Source organism: Mus musculus, chromosome 7 (assembly GCF_000001635.26).
Source record: "Mus musculus strain C57BL/6J chromosome 7, GRCm38.p6 C57BL/6J".
Taxonomy (NCBI): Eukaryota; Metazoa; Chordata; class Mammalia; order Rodentia; family Muridae; genus Mus; species Mus musculus.
Genome location: NC_000073.6, coordinates 119,164,301 through 119,188,063, shown reverse-complemented (window position 1 = coordinate 119,188,063; position 23,763 = coordinate 119,164,301). Strand labels below are relative to the sequence as shown.

Genomic DNA, 23,763 nt, shown 5'->3' with positions numbered 1-23,763 from the left:
TTTCTCATCTGTAGAATGGAGCTTAGCATTACCTCTTCCACTGTGACCATAGGCTAGGTTACCAAACAGAAGCCTTTTAATAAACTCTGGGCACACAGGAAGTCTGACTTTGAGGCTCACATCTGCATACCCTTAGCAAGACCAGTTACTTGTGTGGTTATCCAGGGCCCTACGCCAAGAAGAGTGCCACACTTAGTTTACAGCTTTGCTGTGACCTCTTTAAACACTTAATCTTTTATGCATATGGGTGTCGCACTTTTTAGCACCAGAAAGCAACAGCACACATGAAGAGCTGTACAAAGTCTGCTGAAAGCGAGGATGGATGGATGGATGGACAGATAGATGGATGTCTCCAGTTTTTCGATCAGGTCTCCCATGCCATTGTTCTTCATAGCCAGGCAAAGGGATCAGCTTTGGAACAAAATTCTACCTTCAGGGGTTTGATTTTTCCTGGGAGCACAGGGTCTCACTACATAGCCCAGGCTAACCCCTAACCCTTAATTCTTCTGCCTCAGCCTCTCCAATGCTGGGATTATAGGTAGGTTCTCCCACACCCAACTCAAGTAGACTGTGGGAATTCACCATACACTCTTACCCCAAGACTAAGAGCATCCCAAGCCAGCCTCAACACCTTAGGTACATTCCCATGCAAGCATACATTTCCTTGAGGAACTCTAACTAGCCAATCATCCCAAGGGGGCCAGGAGGTAATAGAGAGTTCTTTCTCACTCTCTTGGGGCTGCTGTCTGCCCTTCTCTCACCATACCCCTGCTCTTTCTGCTCAACATCTCAGAGACAACAACACTCCTGCTTTGCTTCATCCCATTTTATAGATGGAGAAGTAAATGTGTGGGTACGAGTAGGTCCTTCAATAGCCCTCATGCAGTCCCTTTGCCCAACCAGGTTCTATAAAGGCTCTCTAGCAATGGGCCTTGGTATTTTAACCACTTGGAAGTATCAAATCAAATAGGATCATTGCATGCTAAATCTGAGGCTGTGTCCCCAACTCCAGCACTGACCCACCTATGCTGCAAAGATAAAGTCACGCTCTGCCGCCTCAACTACTGGATGTTGCAGATTTCGTTCTCTCCATGTGTTTTGACTCTGCAATCTGCAGGTGTTGTGTAAAGCTGCATCCAGAACCCCACAGACAAAAGTTCTTGACCTTCTAAGGAAGGAATGGACAAGAACAAGACAAATCAGGTCCTATGGGGTAGGGTGGATGGTACTAAGCCTACAGGGAGGAGGACAGGGGGGGCACAAGATTTGGGGTGAAGAATAATTGAGATGCCAATCTTAATTAGGATTGTTAATGAGAAGCAGACAAGTGAGCAGAGACATGAGGGTGAGGAGGCAGGCCATTCACTTTGCCTATGCAAAAGCTCGGGGCATTAACCACTCTTCTTTATGGAGAGAGATCTCTAAAGAGACTGGAGACTTTGCCAAGCCATGTATCCGCCAGCGTCTCGTCTTAATGCAGCGCCACCTGCAGGTCAATCCCGTCTATAGGTTTACAGCAATTAACGTTTTGAGCCTTTGCAGCGATTAGAGGTTGCTTTACTTAGCTCACGAGGTTTTGTTTTGTATTTTAAATTTTTTACAGGAAGGGTGGTCACATTCAAAATCATCATAAGAAAGGATTTATGTGGCCAAGGACGTCTCTGTATTTCCGATCCTCCTATCCTCACTTCCCAAGTACTAGGACTAAAGACTTGAACTAAGGGGCTAGGTCTTGTATGGCACTGGTTCAAAACAGAGCTTCATGCCCACTAGGCAAGCACTCTGGCAACTAAGCTACATTCCTGGCCTCAAGAGAAAATTGTGGGTGCACTCCCCCAAAAGAAATGACACATGCTTAAAGTGACAAATATGCTCATTACATTGATTTGGTCATTACACATTAAATACAGGGATCGAAATATCACATTATACCCCAAGAAATATGCATGGTGATGTGTGTCAACAGAAAATAAAACAAAAGGTTAAGACGGTAAGAGAGGTGACAATAAAATGTTAATATCTAACAGAGCTTGAAATATCAGGTTGTGCTACTGTGTACGCATGGGACTCTGTAATAACCTGTCCCTTTAGGGGGCTGGCTGCCTGTCTGTTCGCCACAGACCCAGCTGAGGCCAAAAGATTCCTCTACAACTTTGGTCCTCCAGCAGTCCCCTCCTCCATTCTCTTCCCCGGGGAAGCGCCTAACAGAGATGGGGACAGGACACCGGGCCCTTGCTGGAGACCCAGAAGAAGCTCTGCTTTTTTCTCTTTTAGGAACAGAGGTTAGGGGAGGAGTCTGAGGAGGTGGGCTTTTCAACATCTTAAAGCCAGTCGCTTGCCCCTCGCTTGCATCTGCTTCAGCTTGCTCCTGGAAAGGCTCGCCTCTGTGCTCCTCCTCTGTGCTCTTGACTTGAGTCCGGGACAGACATCTCTCCTTGGAGGATTCTTGGGTACCCTTGAAAAAGGAAGCTCTTGCAGCGCTCTGCCTACCTCTCCTGCAATGGGAGCGACCCTCCACTGCCGGAATCCCACCTGCTCCGCCCATACTCTCCTTCACACAACCTTCAAAGTACTCCAGACCACCCAGCTCCCTATGTGCGATTGTGTAGTTGTTCGAGGCTCCGCCTGAGCCTGCTGCGCCCTCGTGCATATTGATGAGGGTGTCTGCACGTTTTCACCAGTCTAGCTAGGTGTGGAAGATGGGAGAATCTACGTGCATGGGTGTGTGAGTGCATCCGCATGACTGGGCATTGTGCGCCTTTGTGTGCGTGCGGGTATGTCTCAGTGGCTGTAACAGACTTATGCCAGGCTGAAGGCTGTGTGTTGTGGGCTCTTAGCCAGCCTGCATCCCATCCAAGTTCAGGGACAGTACCATCGACCTGGTGACATTCGCAAAGATATTCGCACCCTTCCTTCAGACCCACAGGCTCAGGCAGGAAAAAAAAAACCTTTCAACATTCTCTGGGCTCCAACAATCGCGACCCCCCATCCGCCATACCAGGATGTAAAATACTCTACGTGAAGATGGACTCCAGGCATTGGTGGGGAGCGAGGACAAGTAGCTAGAGAGAGAGTCAGAAGAAAAACTGAGGACATACTGGAGGGGAAAGGAGCTGCTGAGGGAGAAGCAGGTCATATTCACACCACGCCCCTCCCACAGGGGTTGGAAACCCAGTTCTCCATCCCGGTCTTCCTCCGGGGTTCCCAAGTTAACCCGGTCTTTTCCTCCAGAAACCGAAGCCAAAAAAACGCAACTGGGACTGGGTTAGGCTAACATCCCACCCAAGCCCCCCACCCCCAAACCTGCACCGCGAGCTCTCTGTGTGTGTGTGCCCGCGCAAGCGCGCGCGCGCGTGTACACACACACACACACACACACACACACACACACACACCATCCAGGAAGCTGCTGATTGGCTGAGGGGAACGGCGTCCCGGCCCGGGTTCTGAGGCGGGAGCTGAGCGGTCCTAGGAGGGAGGTGCACACTCTGGCTTCAGGAGCCCCTCCCTCGTCCCCTGCACCCTGCCAGAGAACCGAGCTGCCTATCTAGGAGGGCAGGTGCGGAGCCACCCGAGGACACCAGCCAGTAGTGGAAGCGGGTCCCGCGGTGCGGCGATCCTCCCTAGGGCTGCCTGGTCCCCAGCCGCTTGGCAGCTGCGCCGAGCCCAGCCCGGCGAGGGGCGCGCTCATGGAGCACACGCACGCCCACCTCGCTGCGAATAGCTCGGCTTGCGGCTTAGGCTTCGTGCCGGTGGTCTACTACAGCTTCTTGCTGTGCCTCGGGTTACCAGGTGAGGGGTATGGGGAAGAGGGAGGGAAGCCAGGAGTCCCAAGTTGCAGAACAAGGCTGTCCAGAACCTCAGGGGGTCCCAGACACCTTCTCGAGAAGTGCCTGGAGCCCCGCACCCCCTTTGAAAAAGTGTAAAGTTTAAACCTTGGTGGCAACTGTGGATGTTTCCAGATCAGGATGAATGGCTTGTGGTTTGGCGGGGACAGTGCTTGTGTGGCTCTGGGGCATTGTGACTTGTGGGTGTGCATCTACTCCAAAGCGCTCCTGTGTCTGTGTCTGTGTGTGTGTGTGTGTGTGTGTGTGTGTGTGTGTGTGTGTGTGTGTGTGTGTGTCTAGGGGGTCGAATCCCTGAGGGTCCCAGAAGGGCTGCGTGAGACTTGACCGCAGCTTCTGGGCAGAAAGCCTAGGGAAGGCTTCTCTCCAGCTTTTGCCCCACTCTGTCACCTCAGCTGAGAACACTTCTGCCACACTCTGTACTTCCCTAATGCTACATAAAACCAAGACCTTGATCATAGCTTCTCAGGTTCAAGAGACAATGAGGTGAGCCCTTGCTATCCACTATCACTAGCCCTAGGGAGCAAGGTGTCTCCCTGTAGCTAAGAAGAGTCAAGGACTGTCTCTGGGTCTGGGATGTATGGGGCAGAGGTGGACACTGGTACCTCAGAGGATGGCATTCTCCTTGAGTTTATGTCTGCTTCCTCTGGCTTTGCCTCCAGGTCAACCCCAGTCCTCCCTACCCAGGCAGCTCCCAGCGCTGCAGATGAGTGGCTGGCTGGTCCCACATCTTAATGTCCTTTGGAAAGTGAAGCTGGGACTTGTAGTGAATTCCTGAAGAGAGATGAGCTGCTGAGGGAGGAGGGGTGTGTGCATGGGCTATGAGGGAGACCAACTGGGACCTGTAAGAACAGCCCCTATGCCCCCTGTGGTGTGGGGTTGGCTTCAGTTTGGAGGTCTTTGGTTAATCCTGTCATCCACACAATGTCATGGACATTCCTGGACATTCCTGCAGACAGAAGGGAGAGCTAGAGATGGAAAGGCTCAGAAAGAGAAAAACTCCTGTTCAAACTAGACTCTAAGCCTCTACCACTGCCCCAAGAACTTGAGCATCCTGGGATACTGAGAAGCTAGGCTTCAGTCTCCTAGAGATCTGAGAGCCCTCTCCTCCTCAAACATGTAGGAATCCAGAGCCCGTGGAAAGATGGTCTCCAGCAATCTCCACTCCCAGCACAGGCAAGTACAAGTTTCCTAACATGGGCTCCTGTCCCTCATGTGGAGAGAAGTTCTCTCCCTAACCTCTACCTCCCTAGAAGAGGGGCTTCACCTCTGCGCACCCTGCCAGGTAGGGTGCTCCTGTAATTACCTGGAACTGAAATTGATTTCTATCAAGGTTGCACCTCCCCCTCCTGCCCTCCAAAGCCTGTCCCCAGAGCTTTCTATTGAGAAGTCAGTTTTTGAGAGGCTGGTTATGTGTGATGCTTGCTGAAGTGAAGAAGAGCCAGAGCCCCCCTCTTCCTCAGCACCCTCTGGTCAGAGTGTAACCCCCATCCTGACTGTTCCATCTCCCCCACTGCTGTACTAGACAACCACTCTTGGGCATTCCTAAGCTGGAAAGACAAGGAGGAGGGTGACCTCCAAGAGTTCAAAACAGGACATGAGGTTAGGAGCAGAGAATGCTGACTGTCAATGACCTCAAGTCCAAGTGTCTTGAACGGTCACAGTCTAACTCCCATGAAGACTATGGTCTTTCCCACCCAGAGCTTTGGCACAGTATACCAGCATATGTTTTTAGCATAGGGCTAGCCCAGGGCTGAGGGATTTAAGAGAGGGAAGGGTTGAGATTTGAACTTAGAGGGTGTGGATGCATTTCTAGTCTTAGCTAAGAGTTTTGACCACCTATACTGTGTGCTAATACTAAGGATGTGCCAAAGGGCTCCAAAGCAGCTTCAGGGGCCTGGATTCGGAGAACTCATGAACGGAAGCTTCTGATTTTAGAATAGCAGCTGGATGTAGAAGGATCAAGCTTCCTAGAGAAAGGTGAGAGGGAAAGTTTGTTAGCAACTTGGAAGTCTGGTTCAAAGATGGAGGAGTCCTTGCCATTCTTTGAAAGCAATGATTCTCAACCTGTGGGAGTAGAATGACCCTTTCACAGGAGTCATGTGTGACCATCAGAAAATACAACCGCTTACGTTATGATTCATAATAGTAGCACCAAAAATACTTTGGGGGGGGGCATCACCACAACATGAGGAACAGTGTGTTAAAGGACCGCAGTGTTAGGAAGATTGAGAACCACTGCTTTAAAGCCATCCAGGGAAGCAAGCATATCCCAGCAAATGAGAGTGCAGACAGGGGATTAATCCAGCCTCCACCAGAGGCAGGTGGTGTGGTGGCTCTGAGCCTCAGTTTCTATCTGTAAAGTGGGCATTATTAGAGTGGCAAAAGTGACAGCTTTGGTGAAGTTGAGGAAGTGATTAAGCATGTGGCTCAGTGATTGTCACATGTACCAGTTGACGCTGTGTGGCCGCAGCTATAATTGTCAATCCATGTGTTGCCAGGAAAGGGGTCTGTTCAGCGCAATCAGGGAACCAGCAGAGGATTCAGGAGGTGCCCAGAGGAGAGCACTTAGCCTGGCGTGTGAGCCCTGCAAGTTTACCACGGTGGTCTCCTCCTCAACCCAGAGTGACCATCAGTTAGCAAGCCCTTGTCACCATTGCTGATGGAGAGAGACACAGCCATGTGGGGTGCGGTGTAACAGCGGAACACGGGCCTGCCTGCTATTGTTGAAAACTGAGATTTTAATTGAGTCACTCTTCCCAGCAGTGAACTCACTCCCAAGTTTTCCAAATCCCCTCAGTGCTGTTAGAGATGCGAATGGAAATGGAGAAGTGGTGGGGAACGGCTCTGTATTTGCCAAGACGGATCCAGTAATTACAGGAAAGTGGCAGGTGTCTCTGGCCACATACAGGCACATAGTTGCCAGAAAGAGCTTGAAATAAAGAAGCCACATGGTCCAGCCCCCTACTTTAAGTAATTGCCTGTGTGGACCAATGCAACAGGCTTGGCACAAGTCCAAGGAATTCCTATATGGAGTGTGGGCAGAGCTAACCACTTAGGGAATTCTTAGGCTGTCAGTTCCACAGTTTGCCCCATTGGTAAAATGGGTTAAAATCAAGTGTAATTACCTCCCCGTGTAACATTTATTAATTAAGATACTCCATGTAAAAATAGCTTAAGTCATGCCCGTGGTCTCAGCTATTCACAAGACAGGGGGATTTCTTGAAATGAGAAGTTGAAAGGCAGCTTAGGCAGCATAGCAAAACCTTACCCCACAAAACATTCAGGATAGCATCTGGTCCAAAAAAGGCTCATTTTACTCAGGGCCTTCTCCACACCAAATCTTTTCACCCACAGATGCATGTGAACCCATTTTATGGCTGAGTAACCTGAGGCGCCGAGAAGTGCTGCATCTGCCCTACAGTAATAGCATCAAACCAAAGATAAACGCACCTGTACTTTCTGTTAAGTCGAATCTCCTCTCTTTCCCCCAGGAAGCTGTTTTAACTAACCTTGCTCCTCCGATGCTAAAAAAAAAAAAATTAGCAAAGAACACCGGCGCCCCTACCCTTCATAGAGCCCATCCGTTTCTCTCCCTCCTCCTTCTTAATTGAGGAAGATACACTTAAGATGTCTTATTTCTCAAAACACAGGAGTTAAGTAGGCAAAGCCAGGGCTGATTGGCATAGTGGAGAAGAAGCACTGTAATGGAATGGCACAGGGAAGGAGGAAACTAGGAACTGAAAGCCCGGGGGAAGACAGCAAGAGGGTGAAGGGTGGGCTGCCCTGATAAGGAAGGAACTGTGCAAAGTTAAACAGGGATTTGAAAGATTTGTTAATTTTTCTTTCTGAAAAGTGCCCCAGACATGAAGGAAAGCAGGGTGAGGAAGGAGATGGTAGCTTAAAATGGTGCCTCACCCTATAGGAAGGAAGGTTTCCACGGCTGCCTAGCAGAGTGATGAGATCTGTCTCTGATGGCTGGGGTGAGAGGAAGGAAGCCTGACACACGGTAGTTACCATGGTTGTTAACCAAAGGTAAGGATACTAAGTGGTCCTGTGACCAGACTGAGCTATGCAGATACGTTTTCTTTAATCCACAAATAGCTAGGACTAGAGAAGTTGTGGAGAACAGGCTAAGAGTGAGAACGTGAAAGCTGAACCCCTGAGATACAGCCTGGCCTTGATGCTTATACCCTGTATAACCATGCACAAGAGATACTAACGGCTCCATGCTTCTACTTCCCTTGATGGGAAATGGAACAGTGATGATAATATTCCATACTACTGTTTGTGAAGACTGAGTTAAGCACTAGACACATTTTGAGCACAGTAAGCACTCCGTAAGTTACATTAGCACTATTTGAAATGAGGCAAAATTTCCCAATTGGCTTGGTGACACCAGCTTTACCCTATCATCAAAATAAGAAGGCCGTTATAAGAAAATAAAACTATCAGACAATAAATAGAAATGGCCAAGTTATTCTTAACATAGACTTGTAGTGAAAACTTGTCAGTGATAAAGGGAATTTCTTAAATGGGAAACAGAGTCCACAAATAACTCAGGACTTCCATCACACTCAGGGGCTGAAGACTCAGTGCTCCCCCAATCCACACGATCTGGAGTCAGGCAGGAAGAAACGCCTTCCTCGTTTCCATTCAGCGTGGTACTGGAAGTTTGGGCCACTGGAATAAGGCTAGAAAGAGAAGCAAGGGAATTCAGAAATAAAGAGATCCAATAATTTCTAATCACAGATGCTAGAATAGCCTTCGTGGAAAACTTAAAAGATGTCACAGCAAAGCTCTTAAGAACTAACCAGGGGCTCCAGTGTGTTTGCAGATACAATGATTAATATGTAAAAACCTACTGCTGCTGTTATCCACCAGCAATGAATAATTTGAAATTTAAAACTGAAAGAAAAAAAAAAAACCTCAATAGAATTCCAAGTCCCCTGTAGAACTTAAAGGCTCAGTCCCAGGAAGTAGCTAACACCTTCCAGGAGCAGAGGGTCCACTTGAAACAGGTAATGGCATCCATGGGGCTTGAAACCCTCAAACGATGGCACAGACTGGCGCGCCTCCCTTCCATCGCTTCTTCTGGCTCGACAGTCTTTAATGCCTCCTCCCACAGGTGATCGCTGCTGCTGGGCCTTCATTTCCTACAGCCTCTTTTAAGGTACATTAGTGCATTAAGCAACTCTAAATCGAGAAGCTCAACTCTCATTCCTAGCTCGGCCTGAAATGGGCATGTTACACAGTGACTTACCTTTTTCTTTTTCATCTAGCATCTCAATCATTTGCAGCAGAATGTAGGCCTTCCTTTATACCGCTGTACAGCATTCTTCTACATTCTTGCATCCAAATTCATGTAAACTGCTTCCTGCCAAAGCTCGAGCACACACACACACACACACACACACACACACACACACACACACACACACACTACATTTCTAAATAGCCCTGCATGTTGCACCTAATTCACCCTGCATCCTGTCTGTGTCATACTCAGGCACCGTTGACCACAGGACCCTTCACATATAAGCCAGACAAGAGCAGATTCAGAATTCTGGGTTCCAGGCTCCTCAGGCTGTAACTGACGATATGACGTTATGAGGTCATTCTTCACAGGGCCATCAAAGCCACAAGAGAAGCAGTTTCTGCCTGAGCTCTAGTTAGAGACATGACCCTTAGCTGGAAGATATCAGTGCAGAGGTGTGGAATCAAACTCACGCTGCAGCTCTCCTGGAAGCTGCCCATCATGGCCTTGAGATGGGGTCCAGAGTACTTGCTTTCTGCAGTCCCGTGAGCATCACTTTGGATGTGGACTTGCATCCTGTGTCTATTGAGACCTTATTTAACAGGACACCTCTCTGAGCCCAGGCTCTTCCATCTACCACAGTGGGATATCAAGGTCGTTGGTTAAGCGGTGGTTTCTGATATCTTACTGCCTGAATTCAAATCCTGACTCCTCAACTTAATCACCTGCTACTTTGGGCAAATCTCTCACCTTCTCCAAGCCTCGGCTTCCTCGGCCGTGAGGAAGAGATTAACGGTGCCCGTTCCAAAGGGTTATTTTGGAAATAAATTAAAATGTGAAAATCCTTAGTTCCATTCTTGGCATGCTTGCTCTCACTTGGAGTAAGAGTCTGCTAATGTTATTAACCTTCTGATTCTTACATTGTTGCTGGGATAATTAGAAATAAGACATACGAGGACTTCTCACAGTCCCTCACACACGCCTGGAGATCCATAAACTACTAATATTGTTTCATTATCTAATATGTCCATGTGTTCAAGCCATGTCTATGTCCTAGAGGCACACTTTGTACATGATGGGTCTTTTCCATAAATATATTTGTCTAGTCTCAATAATGATAAAAGTGCCCCAGCAAGCTAAAGAAGAATAACCCCACAAGTTAGCAATAAACTCCTTCGTAAGCCTAGGCAATAGGCCTTCCTGAAAGGTTTACCTGGCTTTCTGTAAGACTTTTAGAAATAGTACTGGTTGAAGCCAGCAAACATGAGCAAGTACCACATTTTGTTGCCTGGAGGAAGTACCCAGAGTCATGAAAAGAAAGGGCCCCATCAGCAAACTTTCATGTGCAGCATCAGAGAGACATGGGCAAAGCCTGGAATGAAGATGCCAACCAATCTTAATAATCTCTGACTCTCACATGACACCTACTGTTTGCTGGGCATTTGTCAAGGCATTTGTCATGTGTGAACTTATTTAATTATTATGATGAGTCTTTGGATCTGTGTGTATCATGAACCATTTTCAGGTGAGAATTTTGGGTCATCTACCCAAATTCACACAGCTGGGAAATGGCAGAACAGTCCTGTGTGCTGCTACCCAGCTTTATCATGGAATAATGATCTCTCTCTCTCTCTCTCTCTCTCTCTCTCTCTCTCTCTCTCTCTCTCTCTTTCTCTCTCTCTCTCTCCCCATCTCTCTCTCTGTGTCTGTCTGTCTCTCTCTCTCACACACACAAATGCACACGCACACGTGCATGAGCGCACACACACACACACACCAAGATGACAAGTGGACTCAAGTGGAGATAACATCAGGAAGGCTTAGACTAAGTGTCAGAAAGTCCTCTGCCACTTGGCTTTCTGGCCAACAACTCAGTGTTGCCAAATTGTTTCAAAACCTAGAGATCCAGATTTATGTGAAATGGCCAATGTTTCAATGTTGGCGACTAATTCAAAATATATTTTTTTTAAATCCTGTGAGCCAACACTTCCTGAGCCAAACTAAACACATCTATTGCTATAGCCCAGCAGCCTGCTGACTTACAACCTGGGATGGGAAAGCTGCAAGAAGCGTTAAGAAACACCAGTGTAGATGAGGGAAGGAAACAAAACACTTTGTCTAGATGGGAATAATCCAGGAGACTCAAAGAAATATGTGGCCAAACAAAGGCATGCCAACTCCCTGATCCAGGGAATTAGCATAAGCTGGAAGAAACTTCTTCAATACTACAAACTGCATGTTGACAGTCCTTGGAACGCAGATACATCATTTTGGGAAACAGAATAGTCCTTCAAACTTGCCAGCATGGGGAATTAGGATGTAGGACACCAACCTGTATTCAAATTACAACCTCGTGGCTTCATGGTAACAGGATTGTGTCAAGTAACCTCCATGCTCAGCCCATAGAAGGGGGTTCAATGTCTTTCTCTCAGGACTTATGACATAGATACAATGAGATCAGGGCTAGCACAGGGCATAGTATCTGTCAGTCCTTGACTTCTGGGTAGTTTGGATTTGTGTTTTGTCTTCTTTGCTGAGGCCAAATACCCCCACTTCAAAAAATGAGTTGAGGCCTCTCCTGAAGTCAGGGACAGATTTGGCAGGGTCTTCAACAGAATTCAGCCTCCTGATCTTGGCTCCCTATTCTCAGTCAACTGCTACTGATGTCCAGATATGAGTAAGTGATCAGAGTAAAGACAGATAGGCTGCAGCCAATGCACAGTGACCACCTGGCACTGGGGTTTTGTCCGGTTTGCATCTAGAATAGTTTTTTAGTAGTAGCCGTGCATAGCATCTGTTCCTTCTCTTAAACTTCCTGATTCCATCAAAGGACTATCTCAGCTTGGCACAGTGTGTCTCTAATACCTTCTCAGTATGTGCTAAGTCTCCTGGGCACAGCACCTTGGCTGGCAGCAGCATCTGACTTAAATCGAATGCTTGTCTTTTCTGTTATTACGTGCTTTCCCCAGTGCTAGGAATCAAACCCATAGCCTTGCCCTAGGCAAGTGCCATGCCACTGAGCCACACCCAGGCCACATGTTTGCTTTGAAGGCTACCTGTTCTTTACAGCAAGGAGGCTAGCTTGTGAGTCATGGCTCTATGTAGTCTGACACAGTGACGCCAGCCATGTAAGGCTATCGAGCTCTTGACATTGGATGAGTACAAGTGAGACGCTGAGGTTTTTTTTTTTTTCATTTCATTTCAATTAATTTGCAATTAAAATCTGATCTTTCGGTTATTATAAAATAACTGTCTGGTTGGGACAACTCGGGTATGAATGTATTCATTCGGCTCTGTTTTGTGACCTCTAAATAGAGGTCACAAAAAATCAGCACACACAGAGAGATGCAGTAGCAGCTGTGAACTCTACATTGGATTCTGAAGACTTAGCACAGGAAAAAAAGTTCAACATCTCAATAACTCACATGAATTACGTGCATGAGGGGAGGTGGTATGGTTAATATATAGTGTTAAAATTTTGTTTCTCTTTGTGGCTACTAAAATTTAACTGCATATATGATTCATATTACATTTACATTACATTCTCCATCGAGATGGAGTGTTTTGTTTTCTACTGTGATTCACACTGCTGTTTCTTGATGATTCTTGCAGCTTTCCCATCCCAAGGTTGTAAGTCAGCAGGCTGCTGGGGAGCACTGTAATATAACAGTGTAAATCTAGGACCTGGGCATGGTGGATTGTTCCTGTCATCGCAGCACTGGGGAAGCCGAGGTGGGCAGATTAGCAGGAGTTTGAGGCAAGCCTGATCTACATAGAAAAATCCAAATCAGCCTCTCTCTCTCTCTCTCTCTCTCTCTCTCTCTCTCTCTCTCTCTCTCTCTCTCTCTCTCTCCCTTCAAAAAAACAATACATTTAAGAAAAAGAGACAAATAACTTTCAGACAAAATACAAGGTAAACAATATAAATGGTGAAACAGACTTTTAAATGCAACAAAAATCCCGAGGCCCATGGGCATTTCAGCAGGTTGGGTCCCTGTGACAAAAGTATCACAGGCTTATGGTAAGAAGTTTGATTTCTCACTATTTTCTGGAGACTAAAAGTCCAAGATCGTGGATCCAGCATGCTCTGACTCCAGAGAGGACTCTGTGCATGCTGCAGACAGCCAACGTCTTGTCAGATGCAAAGGCAAAGAGTGTGCTGGAGTCCTTTTGTCAAGTCACCAATCTACTTTCCTGACTTCCTCACCTCTCAATGCCTAGAATGAAGAGGCCAACTTAGGAATGTAGGAGGACAGATGTAGGAGGACAGGGATACTCCCCACAGTAGAACCAGGTCTAAAGTCTGGGGAAACTTAACAAATGCAATATTCTGAATAGAAAACCTGACACCAAAAGACCAAAGACCAAACCAGCTCCCCATCCAGACACAGTTGGACCCAGATCTCAAATCCTGTGTGTTCTGGTCATTATAGTGCAAGAAATTACTGCCCACCCTCAACTCAAGAAATTACTGCTACACCACTCCCAACACCTACGCCACCCCCAAGAAATGCAAAGAATGTGGAGCAGAGGGCAGGTGTTCTATGGGATAAAGAAGGAGACATCTCTATGTGAATGATCAAGTACCTTTGCTTCCTAGAGTTTGGATGGAGAGTGTCCTGGCTTCTCTTCCATAAAGGTTACAATAAGCCGACATACATTACGAAGAAGTTAAGAACTTTTCTTCCCAGATGTGTGCTTTTATTTTTGCCCCAGCAAAAAGAGAATGACAACTCAGAAAACATTGCCAAGTACTAGGTACTGTGTTAGCTGCATGACAAGCCCCCAATGACTCATTCCTTTCTTTGTAACATGGACATACCACCAAGTCCACCAAGCTAATATGCATGATCATACACACACACACACACACACACACACACACACATCCCACAAGATATCAGCAAACCACTCAAATGTAAAACTTCAGCTGTGCAAATGCCAGGATACTATGAGAGTTTATCACTGAAGAACTTGACCCAGACCAAGAGACCAAGAAAAGCTCCTCTTCAGAAGGAATATTTCAAATTATTTCAAGTAGAATGACAGGGAGGGAAAAGAAGGAAGAAGGGGAAAAGGGACGGGAGAAGAAAGGAGAGGGTAGGAGAGTGAAAAAGAGAGGAAGAGAGGAAGGGAGGGATGGAGGGAGAGGGGAAGGAGAGAGAACAAAGCAAACAAGCTGTGCCAGGTCTCTGGCAGGACAGAAGGAAGGCCAGACCGTCTAGAATGACAGGGGAGTGGGGGCAAGGAGAGAGAGACACAGGAAGCCAGCCCATTACAAAGCCCAGGTGAATTGCTCTGAGCTGGGACAAGCCATTTTCTGAGGTCTAAACCAATGCATCCGCCAGTGACTCCGTTCTTCCTTATTTGCCAGAATGCTTGGCAGTCAGCAGAGCTAGGGGAATTGCTTTTCTGCTACAGACATTTCTTATCATTTCAGCTAAGTGCAAAGCAAGCTATCAGCCTTATCATTTCAACCAAGGAACTCTAGCCAGACATACAAACATTCAGATGTGACACAGAGAGAGACACACATAGATAGGCACACACCAGGCTCATGCATGCACACATGGGTATGACATGCAGAGATACACGGGAACTCAGAGTTTTGTGCACACACATGTGCACACACATGCCACAGCCAAAGAACAGACTGTGACTCTATTCTGGCTACAGTTCCCTACTCTTAGCATTCTCGGCCTCACCTCCACAGTTCAGCTCCTCAGAATACTCATCAGACACATCACACACACACACACACACACACACACACACACACCTCTGTTCTTCTGTGAAAGAATACAGTGGCTTGCCTAAAATGTGTGGATTGGTACAGCACTTGGAAGTTCCAGAGAGAACAGGACAAGGCTGAGCATTGCCTAAATCAGTGGTTCTCAACCTTCCTGTTATCTCAACCCTTTAATGTAGTTCCTCAAGTTGTATTGACCCACAACCATAAAATTATTTTAGCTGCTACTTCATAATTGTAATTTTGCTGATGTTATAAATTGTGATGTAAATATTTGATATGCAAGGTATCTAATATGTGACCCCTGAGAAAAGGTCATTTGATCCCCAAAGGGGTCTTAACCCAACCCACTGGTTGAGAACCGTTGCTAAAGGAATCCAAGGTCCATATTCCTGCCCCTCACAGAATATTCTCCCACATCATATCTTTCTTCCATGTTCAAAAGCTTTCCTATACCAGACATGCTCTGTATGTTAGGAATAACAAAGAATGCCAGGAGGTCCTTGCACTTCTCCATACTACTTAAGAGACAAATGACAAGCCAGTAAGCAAATGCATAAATAAAATCACTTGAGGTACTGATGTGCACATTGGAAATCATGTCACAGGGAAAGATGGCAGGGAGCTACACAATGTAGGCCAGGAAACAGTGATGTTTGAGTGAAGTCTGAATAGCAAGAAGGCACTAGCTTTAGGGAACACCAGGAGAGGATATGACAGGCAGAAGGAACAGACATGGTGGCAGCCCAGAGATAGTGAATGAGACAGCACCAAAGGTCAGGGGCTAGACCACACTGATCGACAAAAGGTGGTCAGAAACAAGAGCAGATGCTATTCTGTAAAGGTGCTTTGATTGTGTTGATTGACAGTGGTAGAAGAAAGACTTAAAAGAGGGTGTGGACCACTGCAGTAGAAGAGATCTCAAGGGCACAGGCAGAAGAGAGGGACCTGTGCACAGCATGCACAGTACAGCCACTGGGACTCAGCAGGAGTGAGGATCAGAGATCATATCATGCAACCTTGCACATCCAAAATTTGCCCCATTCATCATCAGTTGCAGATTCTAGGGAAGACAGAGACAGCCAGGAGCGAAGGGCAAGTCCATGGTGCCTTCACAACCCAAGGACATTTCTGCCTGGCTCTTGGGAGCTATGGGTAGGTTCCCGTGGCACAAGGGACAGCTGACATCTTGACTGTGACCGTGGATAAGTCCTGCTTATGTTCAAAATATGGGTGTCAAGAATCATAAGCAGAGAGAAGACAGAGCCTTCTCTGAGCTGTCACCTGACAGAGGTGAGCAGGATGGAGAAGGTCACCTTCAGCATTGTCATTTGATAAACGAGTGGGATGGGAGTTCTGGCCAGCCAGGCAGAGGGACATTGTCACCATGACTGCATTCAGCTCTAATGATACAAAATCTGGCAAGGAATTCCTACCCCCAAACCGAGGTACAAATTCCAAGAGCGTCTTATATGAACAGATGTAGCTCAAGAAAGGGCAGGGTTGGTTGCTCCCTGGATCTTCTCACCGTTGACCTGGCCACAGAAGATCGTCCCTTGAGATAAGATGTGTTCTGAGCACTAAATACCCTCCTCAAAATGTTAGTCAGAGGCATGCTGGTTCCCTCTCTCCTTAGCCACCCTCACTTCCTTTCTTAAACACATTTGAACCAGCCCCACCCCCATCCCCATCCATCAGCAACCAGCAGATGCATTCCGAAGTGTAGGAAATGCCCGCTTAAGCTTCCTTCCCTTAAGTCACACCTGGAGGCCAAGCACAGCAATCCATAGTTCTAAATGCAAGCATGGCTGCATGTAGGAGACAGACAAGAGTTTCATGTGGTCAGGGCCGAGACAGTAGGACTATACAACAGGAATGCTCTCCAAAATTAGCTGTATTTCTCCTGATGAGACTTCCCACACTGTCACCTAAAGCTTAGAGCCAAGACCAATAGCCTTCTTAGGGCCAGGCTTATGCTGTGCAGATCCCCATACCTCTCCTCATTGCCTTCCCGCACAGAGAGGGGTTTTGTTTTTTGTTTTTTGTTTTATGTCTAATGTTTTTTCCCTTACTTTGCCTCTAAAGAAATTTGTTGGCCATTTTTATTCCTGCTTCCTATTTATTTACATGTACAGAATGCATCACATGTCAACACATGCACACACGCACACACACACACACATACACATGCACACATGTGTGCACACATACAATCATGTCATCACAATTTGACCTTTCTGCACTTCTTCAGCCATTCTAAATGGGTCTCTTATAAAAATTGAAGTTATAGTATTTGGATTTGAGTTCCAACTGGACTTCCTGTCTGTGTATAATTAACATCTGTAAAATAGGGAGAATGACCATCTGGCTGAGGGCAGTACATAAGACAATGCACACAACAGACATTTGGCAAATAGAAGACTTCCTTTCTTAAGCCACACAAGGATTTCCTATCAACTACCCAATGGGGCTATTCAGGCTACATCATGAAGAACTGAGTTCGGTTTTATGAGATCCAACTTTCAGTTAGGGAGGAAAACAAGGGAAGGGAAGACAAAGTGAGCATGATATGTGCTCTTTGCTCTTAAAAACTCACATACTTATAAAGACCAAACAACAAATCAAAAAACATACCAATGAGTGACTTGTTTTACATCAAGGGTGGGGTACTAGAGAAGTAAGGTGTTTAAATTCCTGTGGGGATTCAAAATAAGAGGGGTTTGTCTTTGTCTGGGAATGTAAAAAAGATGCCATAGTAGACTAGGAGTCCTTGACGGTAGTCATAGCTTACATTCACATTTGCTCTGATGGTCCTTGGCTCATAGCTATGAGTTGGAAAATATTGGATGGATGGATGGATGGATGGATGGATGGATGGATGGATGGATGGAGATAGGTGGATATACATATTGGTTTATGAGTGGACAGGTGGGTGAATAGGTAAATAGATAGCAAGAAAAATAGGTAATTGCCTTTCAAATTTTAGAAATGCAATTTCCATACCAGCCTCTAAAAAACTTGAGACACTGTAACTGTATCTTCCTTATTTCAGCAGCAGCAGAGCATTTACTGAGTATTTAATATCTGCTAGGCATTTTGCTCCATGACACCTCACTTAATATTCACAGCTATACCTGAGAGCCTGACACTTCCATCATGTCTACTTAGCAGATAAGGAAGCAGATTGTAAAAGAAGGTGACCTTCCCAAGGTCACCCAGCCAACAGGAAGCAGAGCTGGGGTGAGATGAATCTGACCCTCACTGTTCATGTTCTGTGCTTGCCCATGAGTCTGCTGCAGATGTTGGCATTCAGGGCACGGGACAAGACAAATGCTGTGTCTACTGACCTCTGTCTTGGTTCACCCTCCCATCCTGGTCTTTGCAGACATTCTAAGGAACTATGTCTTTCTTTTTGACTGAGGACTCTCCTAATGTTCCCTTTGCCCTCTCCCTAAGCAGATGGTTTAATTACTTGAAATCATTTTTTTTTAAACCAAGGACATGCAGGTGAATTTCCTCTCCACTCTATACTAAGTTACAAAATTGAAATTGAGTTACTTCTTTTTTCCATAAGCTAGCATATTGTGATCAAACAATCCTCCCCAAAATACCTTTCCTTGTCCAGACCCTTCCAAGTTTCCCCCTTGTCACACATAAGGAAGTTCAGAGTCAGGCAAGACTCCCAATTCTAAATCCAGTTCCTGTAGAGAATGCTCACTGGCCACCTAGTCTATGCCAGATTGCTATTCCTAATGTTTATAGAGTTATCAATAAAAATCACTAACATTAATATAGTGCTGACCAATATGCAAAGTAAATTAAAACTTACAAAGAACTCATCCATTATGAAACAGGAGCTCGACAGAGTTAAGTGGCTTCCCTGAGCTACTTCTAGAAGGCAGAGTTAAAACTGCATCTCTATGCCAGGACATCAAAACCAGAGTTGTACCTTCCCTGACTCGTGCAAGCCCACCATGTGAATCATGTGGGGCTTTTCCATTGTCCATTCCTTTGTGAGTTGTCTACAAGCTACTGGTGCCACGGAGGCAGATAGAGCTGGGCTTCTGCTCTTGGGCAAGGTACAGTCTACTTGAAGAGATGAAGCTAAGTATGCCATGGGCCAAAGATGTGCCTTGCCAGCAACAGTTGTGGATTGGTGGCAGTGTTGGCAAGAGAGTGGGAAGAGACAGATGTGGTCTCACTGTTCTCTGGATCCCACGCTCCTACCTTCTAAAACCCACCACGCCCTGTGTGTGCTGACCACAAATTCGTTCATCATCACATACAGGCCAAGCAGCTCTCTTCAGAGATTTATAGCTAAGCAATGACAAATGACCTTTGTCCTTACTTGTAAGATATGTCCTGTCCAGTAGGAAAAAAAAAGTAAACTGACAAATTATTAGTATGCCACGGGGAGCATTCAATATTTAGTTATGTTTTACCTTTTACAACACCCTTTGTGTGTGGCATTGATTCTTACCATACAGTAGAGTGGTTCACTTTAGAAAAAAAACCTCAGAATGACCTCACAGCCCCAAAGAGTGGTAACTCCTACAATCATTGCTCTCCACATCCCTGTGCAGCAGTGGAGACAGCTGAAACACAGCAAGGCTGCTGGAACTTTACCAGTAGAAACTAAGCTAACTCATTTGCTGCAATCAGGACTCAGTTAGCCAGAATTTGCATCACTGTCACAGAAGAGCTCTCAGAAACGAGTGACAGAACGGTTTATTTTGGCTCGTAGTTTCAGATGGCTCAACCTTCTCAGTGGGGTTGGGGCATGGTAGAGCAGATCTGTTGACATCATGGTGGCCAAGAAACAGAGAGGAGGGAAATGCTAGGGCCTTCTGGCTTTCTTTCTCCTTCCTTTGCCTACCCATGGGATGGTGCCACCCACATTCAGAGAGGGTCTTCTTTTCGTTAATCTTGTCTGAAATCACACTAGGCAGAAGTCTTTCTCAGTTCCTAGGTGATTCTATATCCTGTCACATGCCAATTAAGATTAATTATCACAATAACTAATGATAACTGTGTGCCTACGCTACACTGGGCTCCATTTTAAGTACCTTACATGAACTGACAGGTCCCATCCTTCTAAATCCATGAAATAAATAGACACTATTTCTAAAGACTTGTTTATTTTTATTCCTATGTGTATGAGTTTTTACCTACATATATGTAAGTACACCACATGTGTACACAGTGTCCTATGGAGGCCAAAGAGAGTGTCAGATCTCCTGGGACTAGAGTTACAGGTGGTTGTGAACCACCAAGTAGATGCTTGAAATAGAACCTAGGTCCTTTGCAAAACAAACAAGTGCTTTCTGCCACCTAGCCATCTCTCCAGCCCTAATATAGAAACTATTCATAAAACAGAAGCACAAGGTTGGCTGTCAGTCGTACAAGGTCATGGTACTATTGTGGCAAAGCCATGCTTCCAAGCTACTCACCAGATGCTGTCGCCTTGGTTCTTATTTGCAGCAGGAGGTCAAGAGGTGCATGTTAATATGTCTTCCAGAAAAACAGATCTTGGTTCCAACATCACCCAAATAGTGTTTCTTTAAAGCCAGAGTCCCTCTCTTCAGACATGGATATAGGACTTTGGAACTCCATCTTTGGGCATGCTGGAGTATCTCCACCAACCAGGAAGAAATGCTTTCCCTAAGAGACATGACACTGAGAGTGGTATTTAATGCCTTCATGGGTAGGTAGGATTGGAAGCACATTTTTTTTCACTCTGGGAAGAGCCAGGAACTAATAGTAGAGATGTTCATGACATTGTGAGACTTTGGCCACCAGACAAACTCTTTGAGAATCCAGAAGACAAAATACAACCAAGATAGGTGGAAAGCACTGTCTCTAACCCTGCTCAAACTGTAGCTGCACTCTGTAGATAGCTAGGCTGTGTTCATGGAGTCCTCCCGGTATGCTTTCTGATCAGTCATGGCTGATGTATTTAGCCTTTGGTCCTCTTTTCTTCATTCTGCTTGTGACTTTTCAGTTGATCCTTCTATGTTTAGGAGAATATAACTATATTTTCTGCAATTAATAATTGTAAATATAATTATAATTTTAATTTTAATTATAGTGGCTTTCTCCTCTTATTTTTGGTTCTATGACTCTAGTTAGCATGCAAATTTGGATTCTTTTTTTTTAAAAAGATTTATTTATTTATTTTATGTGTTTGATTGAGTACACTGTAGCTGTACTGATGGTTGTGAGTCATGATGTGGTTGCTGGGAATTTGAATTCAGGACCTCTGCTTGCTCCAGTTGGCCCTGCTCACTCCAGCCCTGCTCACTCTAGTCTAAAGATTTACTTATTATTATATATAAGTATACTGTAGCTGTCTTCAGACACTCCAGAAGAGGGCGTCAGACCTCATTACAGATGGTTGTGAGACACCATGTGGTTGCTGGGATTTGAACTCAGGACCTTCAGAAGAGCAGTCAGTGCTCTTAACTGCTGAGACATCTCTCCGGCCCTGGATTCTTTATTAGAAACATTAGTATGTATTTGATAAATTAGTTTTACCTATAGTATTTTGTTAGAATGAGAGAAATGATACATTTTTTTCACCAAACACAGACCAAATGGCTTTGAAGACAGCACACCTGACACAGAGTAAAGATGCCCCTATAGCAATTCATGTGGAATGTGGGTGTCTAGATTCAGATTCTACATTCTGAAAGAACTGCAGTGTATAGGCGATCAGGCTACAGACTGAGCACAAGTCCCTGAACAAGACAGAAGGACACAGCTATCCTTGTGAGAGCTCTAATATCAGGACCGCAAAGAAAAGAGACAACCATATATGAGTAAAAGTATTTTGGTAAAGAATTAACTGGATGTGGTCTTACAGGCAAGCAGCAAAATATTACCCCAGGATGCTAAACCTGGCTGTGAAATCAATAATAACCAGGAAACTGGCTGAATTTTTATTAGCTTCTAAAATCTATTATAATCTATTTATCTGAAAATGGGAAGAGATGAGAGCAATGGAATTAGAGTTTTTCACGTATGAATGCTTTTGAGAATGCGGATTCAAGAGAAATTAGCAGCTATTTTAATTTTCTACTATCTCGCTCCCCATACCAAATCAGGCTACCTCCAAAATATCTCATGATAATTAACATTTGCCTAACGCTTTTCCGGTTTGCAAAGCCGCTTCACGGGCATTATCTCCAGCAGTCCCCGAAACAACCTTGGAAGTTTGCAAAGCAATTTCACCGAGGTTATCACACTGGGCTCTTGAATTCTCATCCTTCATTCCCCTGCGGTCCACACAGCAGCCATGCCTGTCCTCTTACGGCTCTGCAAACACAGCATGTGTTCACACTTCTGTGACTTTGTACTTGTGACTCCACCACCAGAAAAGAAACCCACTCTTCTCTAATTTGACCAGAGTGCCTTTATTCATTTTGGGGAGTCAGAAAGCAGGGAAATGGCAGGGCCCCCTAGAATGGTGAATAGCTGATGTTGGTACCCATGATAGTAGCTGCCCAGGGGAAACAAGAGCAACATTTCCGACTTGCAGATTGTGTGGATATCAATGAAAGCTATGGTGCCTCCTTAAAGAATCGTGGCAACTGACATATTGCAATTGGGGAAGACATGGGTTCAAATTCAGACTGCTACTTAGTTAGAAGTGACTTTGAGGCAGTCACTAAACCTAAGCCCACATGTTCTCCATTACAGAAGGGTCTAATAAACCCCATCTTCAGAGTGAGGGGCACAGCAGTGACCCCTGACCATGGAGCTCTGTCCACCATTTCTAGCTTGTCAGGAGAAACTGCTAAATGGAAGCTACTCTGATGATCATGACCACATACTTTGTGGCAGGAAAGGTCGTAAAATCATTTATTGCCACAGTCCTCATTTTTACAGCTCCTGAAGTGATTATTTACTGTTTCTCTAATTTCTAGGGAGGGGGCAAGTCCTTTTCCCACAGACGATTAGTGTCCTGCCTTGCATGTGGCATTTTTGCTCAGGGCTTAAAATGACAGTTTGCTTCATCATAGGCAAGGTTATAGCAAGGCTGGGGGACATCAGGCTGTCGCTGATGGTGGGTGAACCAGCTGATTCATGAAGGACAAGCAAGAGTCATCCAGATGACGGACAGGAGGACTATAGGAGGAGAGGAGTGTGCAGGCAAAGACAGAAGGCTGGAGAGAGTGTGTCGTGCTTGGACAGCTTTGTTTCTCCATAGAGTGGACAAGAGTAGTGAGTACGGGCGGTGGTGGCGCACGCTTTTAATCCCAGCACTTGGGAGGCAGAGGCAGGCAGATTTCTGAGTTTGAGGCCAGCCTGGTCTACAGAGTGAGTTCCAGGACCACCAGGGCTATACAGAGAAACCCTGTCTCAAAAAAACAAAAAACAAGACAAAAAAAATATAAAACAACAACAAAAACAAAAAGAAAAAAAAGAGTAGTGAGTAAAACCAGGATTCTTGAACAGAGGCCAAATTCCAGCCCTGCCTGCCATCTATGTGCAACCCTTCAAAGCCCCCTTGCCACACAGAATCTGTTTTCAGTCCCGTTTTTCAAAGGAAAAAAAAAACAGACAGAAATTTCATTAACTTTTCCAAGGTCACTATCTTAAACCAACTTGTGTTGCTGTAACAAAGTGTCCAAGGCTTGCCGATGTATGTATAAATTAAAGGGGTTTTAGTTACCCCATGACCCTGTTGTCTGCAAAATTCAAATATCACCAACCATGTTAACATCTAGCAAGGGTGTCCTGGCTGTGTCATAACATATCAGCAAACACTGATGCAGAGAGCATGCATTCTGAAGAGAGAAGCCAGGTGATGTGAGAGGAAATGCGGCCAGAGAGCCTGGGCTTGCTCTATGAAATCCACTCTCACAGGAACTAACTCCTGTGAGACTCGAATCAATCTCCCCAGAAGAATA

General features: G+C 45.7%; 1 protein-coding gene across 1 annotated transcript in view; it reads left to right on the top strand.

The window, feature by feature from the left end:
- The first annotated feature begins 3,525 nt into the window (after positions 1-3,525).
- Gpr139 (G protein-coupled receptor 139) overlaps positions 3,526-23,763 on the top strand; it is a 43,792-nt gene continuing 23,554 nt past the window's right edge. The window contains exon 1 of the mRNA NM_001024138.2: positions 3,526-3,792. Within this exon, the coding sequence (NP_001019309.1) occupies positions 3,690-3,792 (103 nt within the window). The 5' untranslated portion in view covers positions 3,526-3,689. The remainder of the gene's footprint in view (positions 3,793-23,763) is intronic.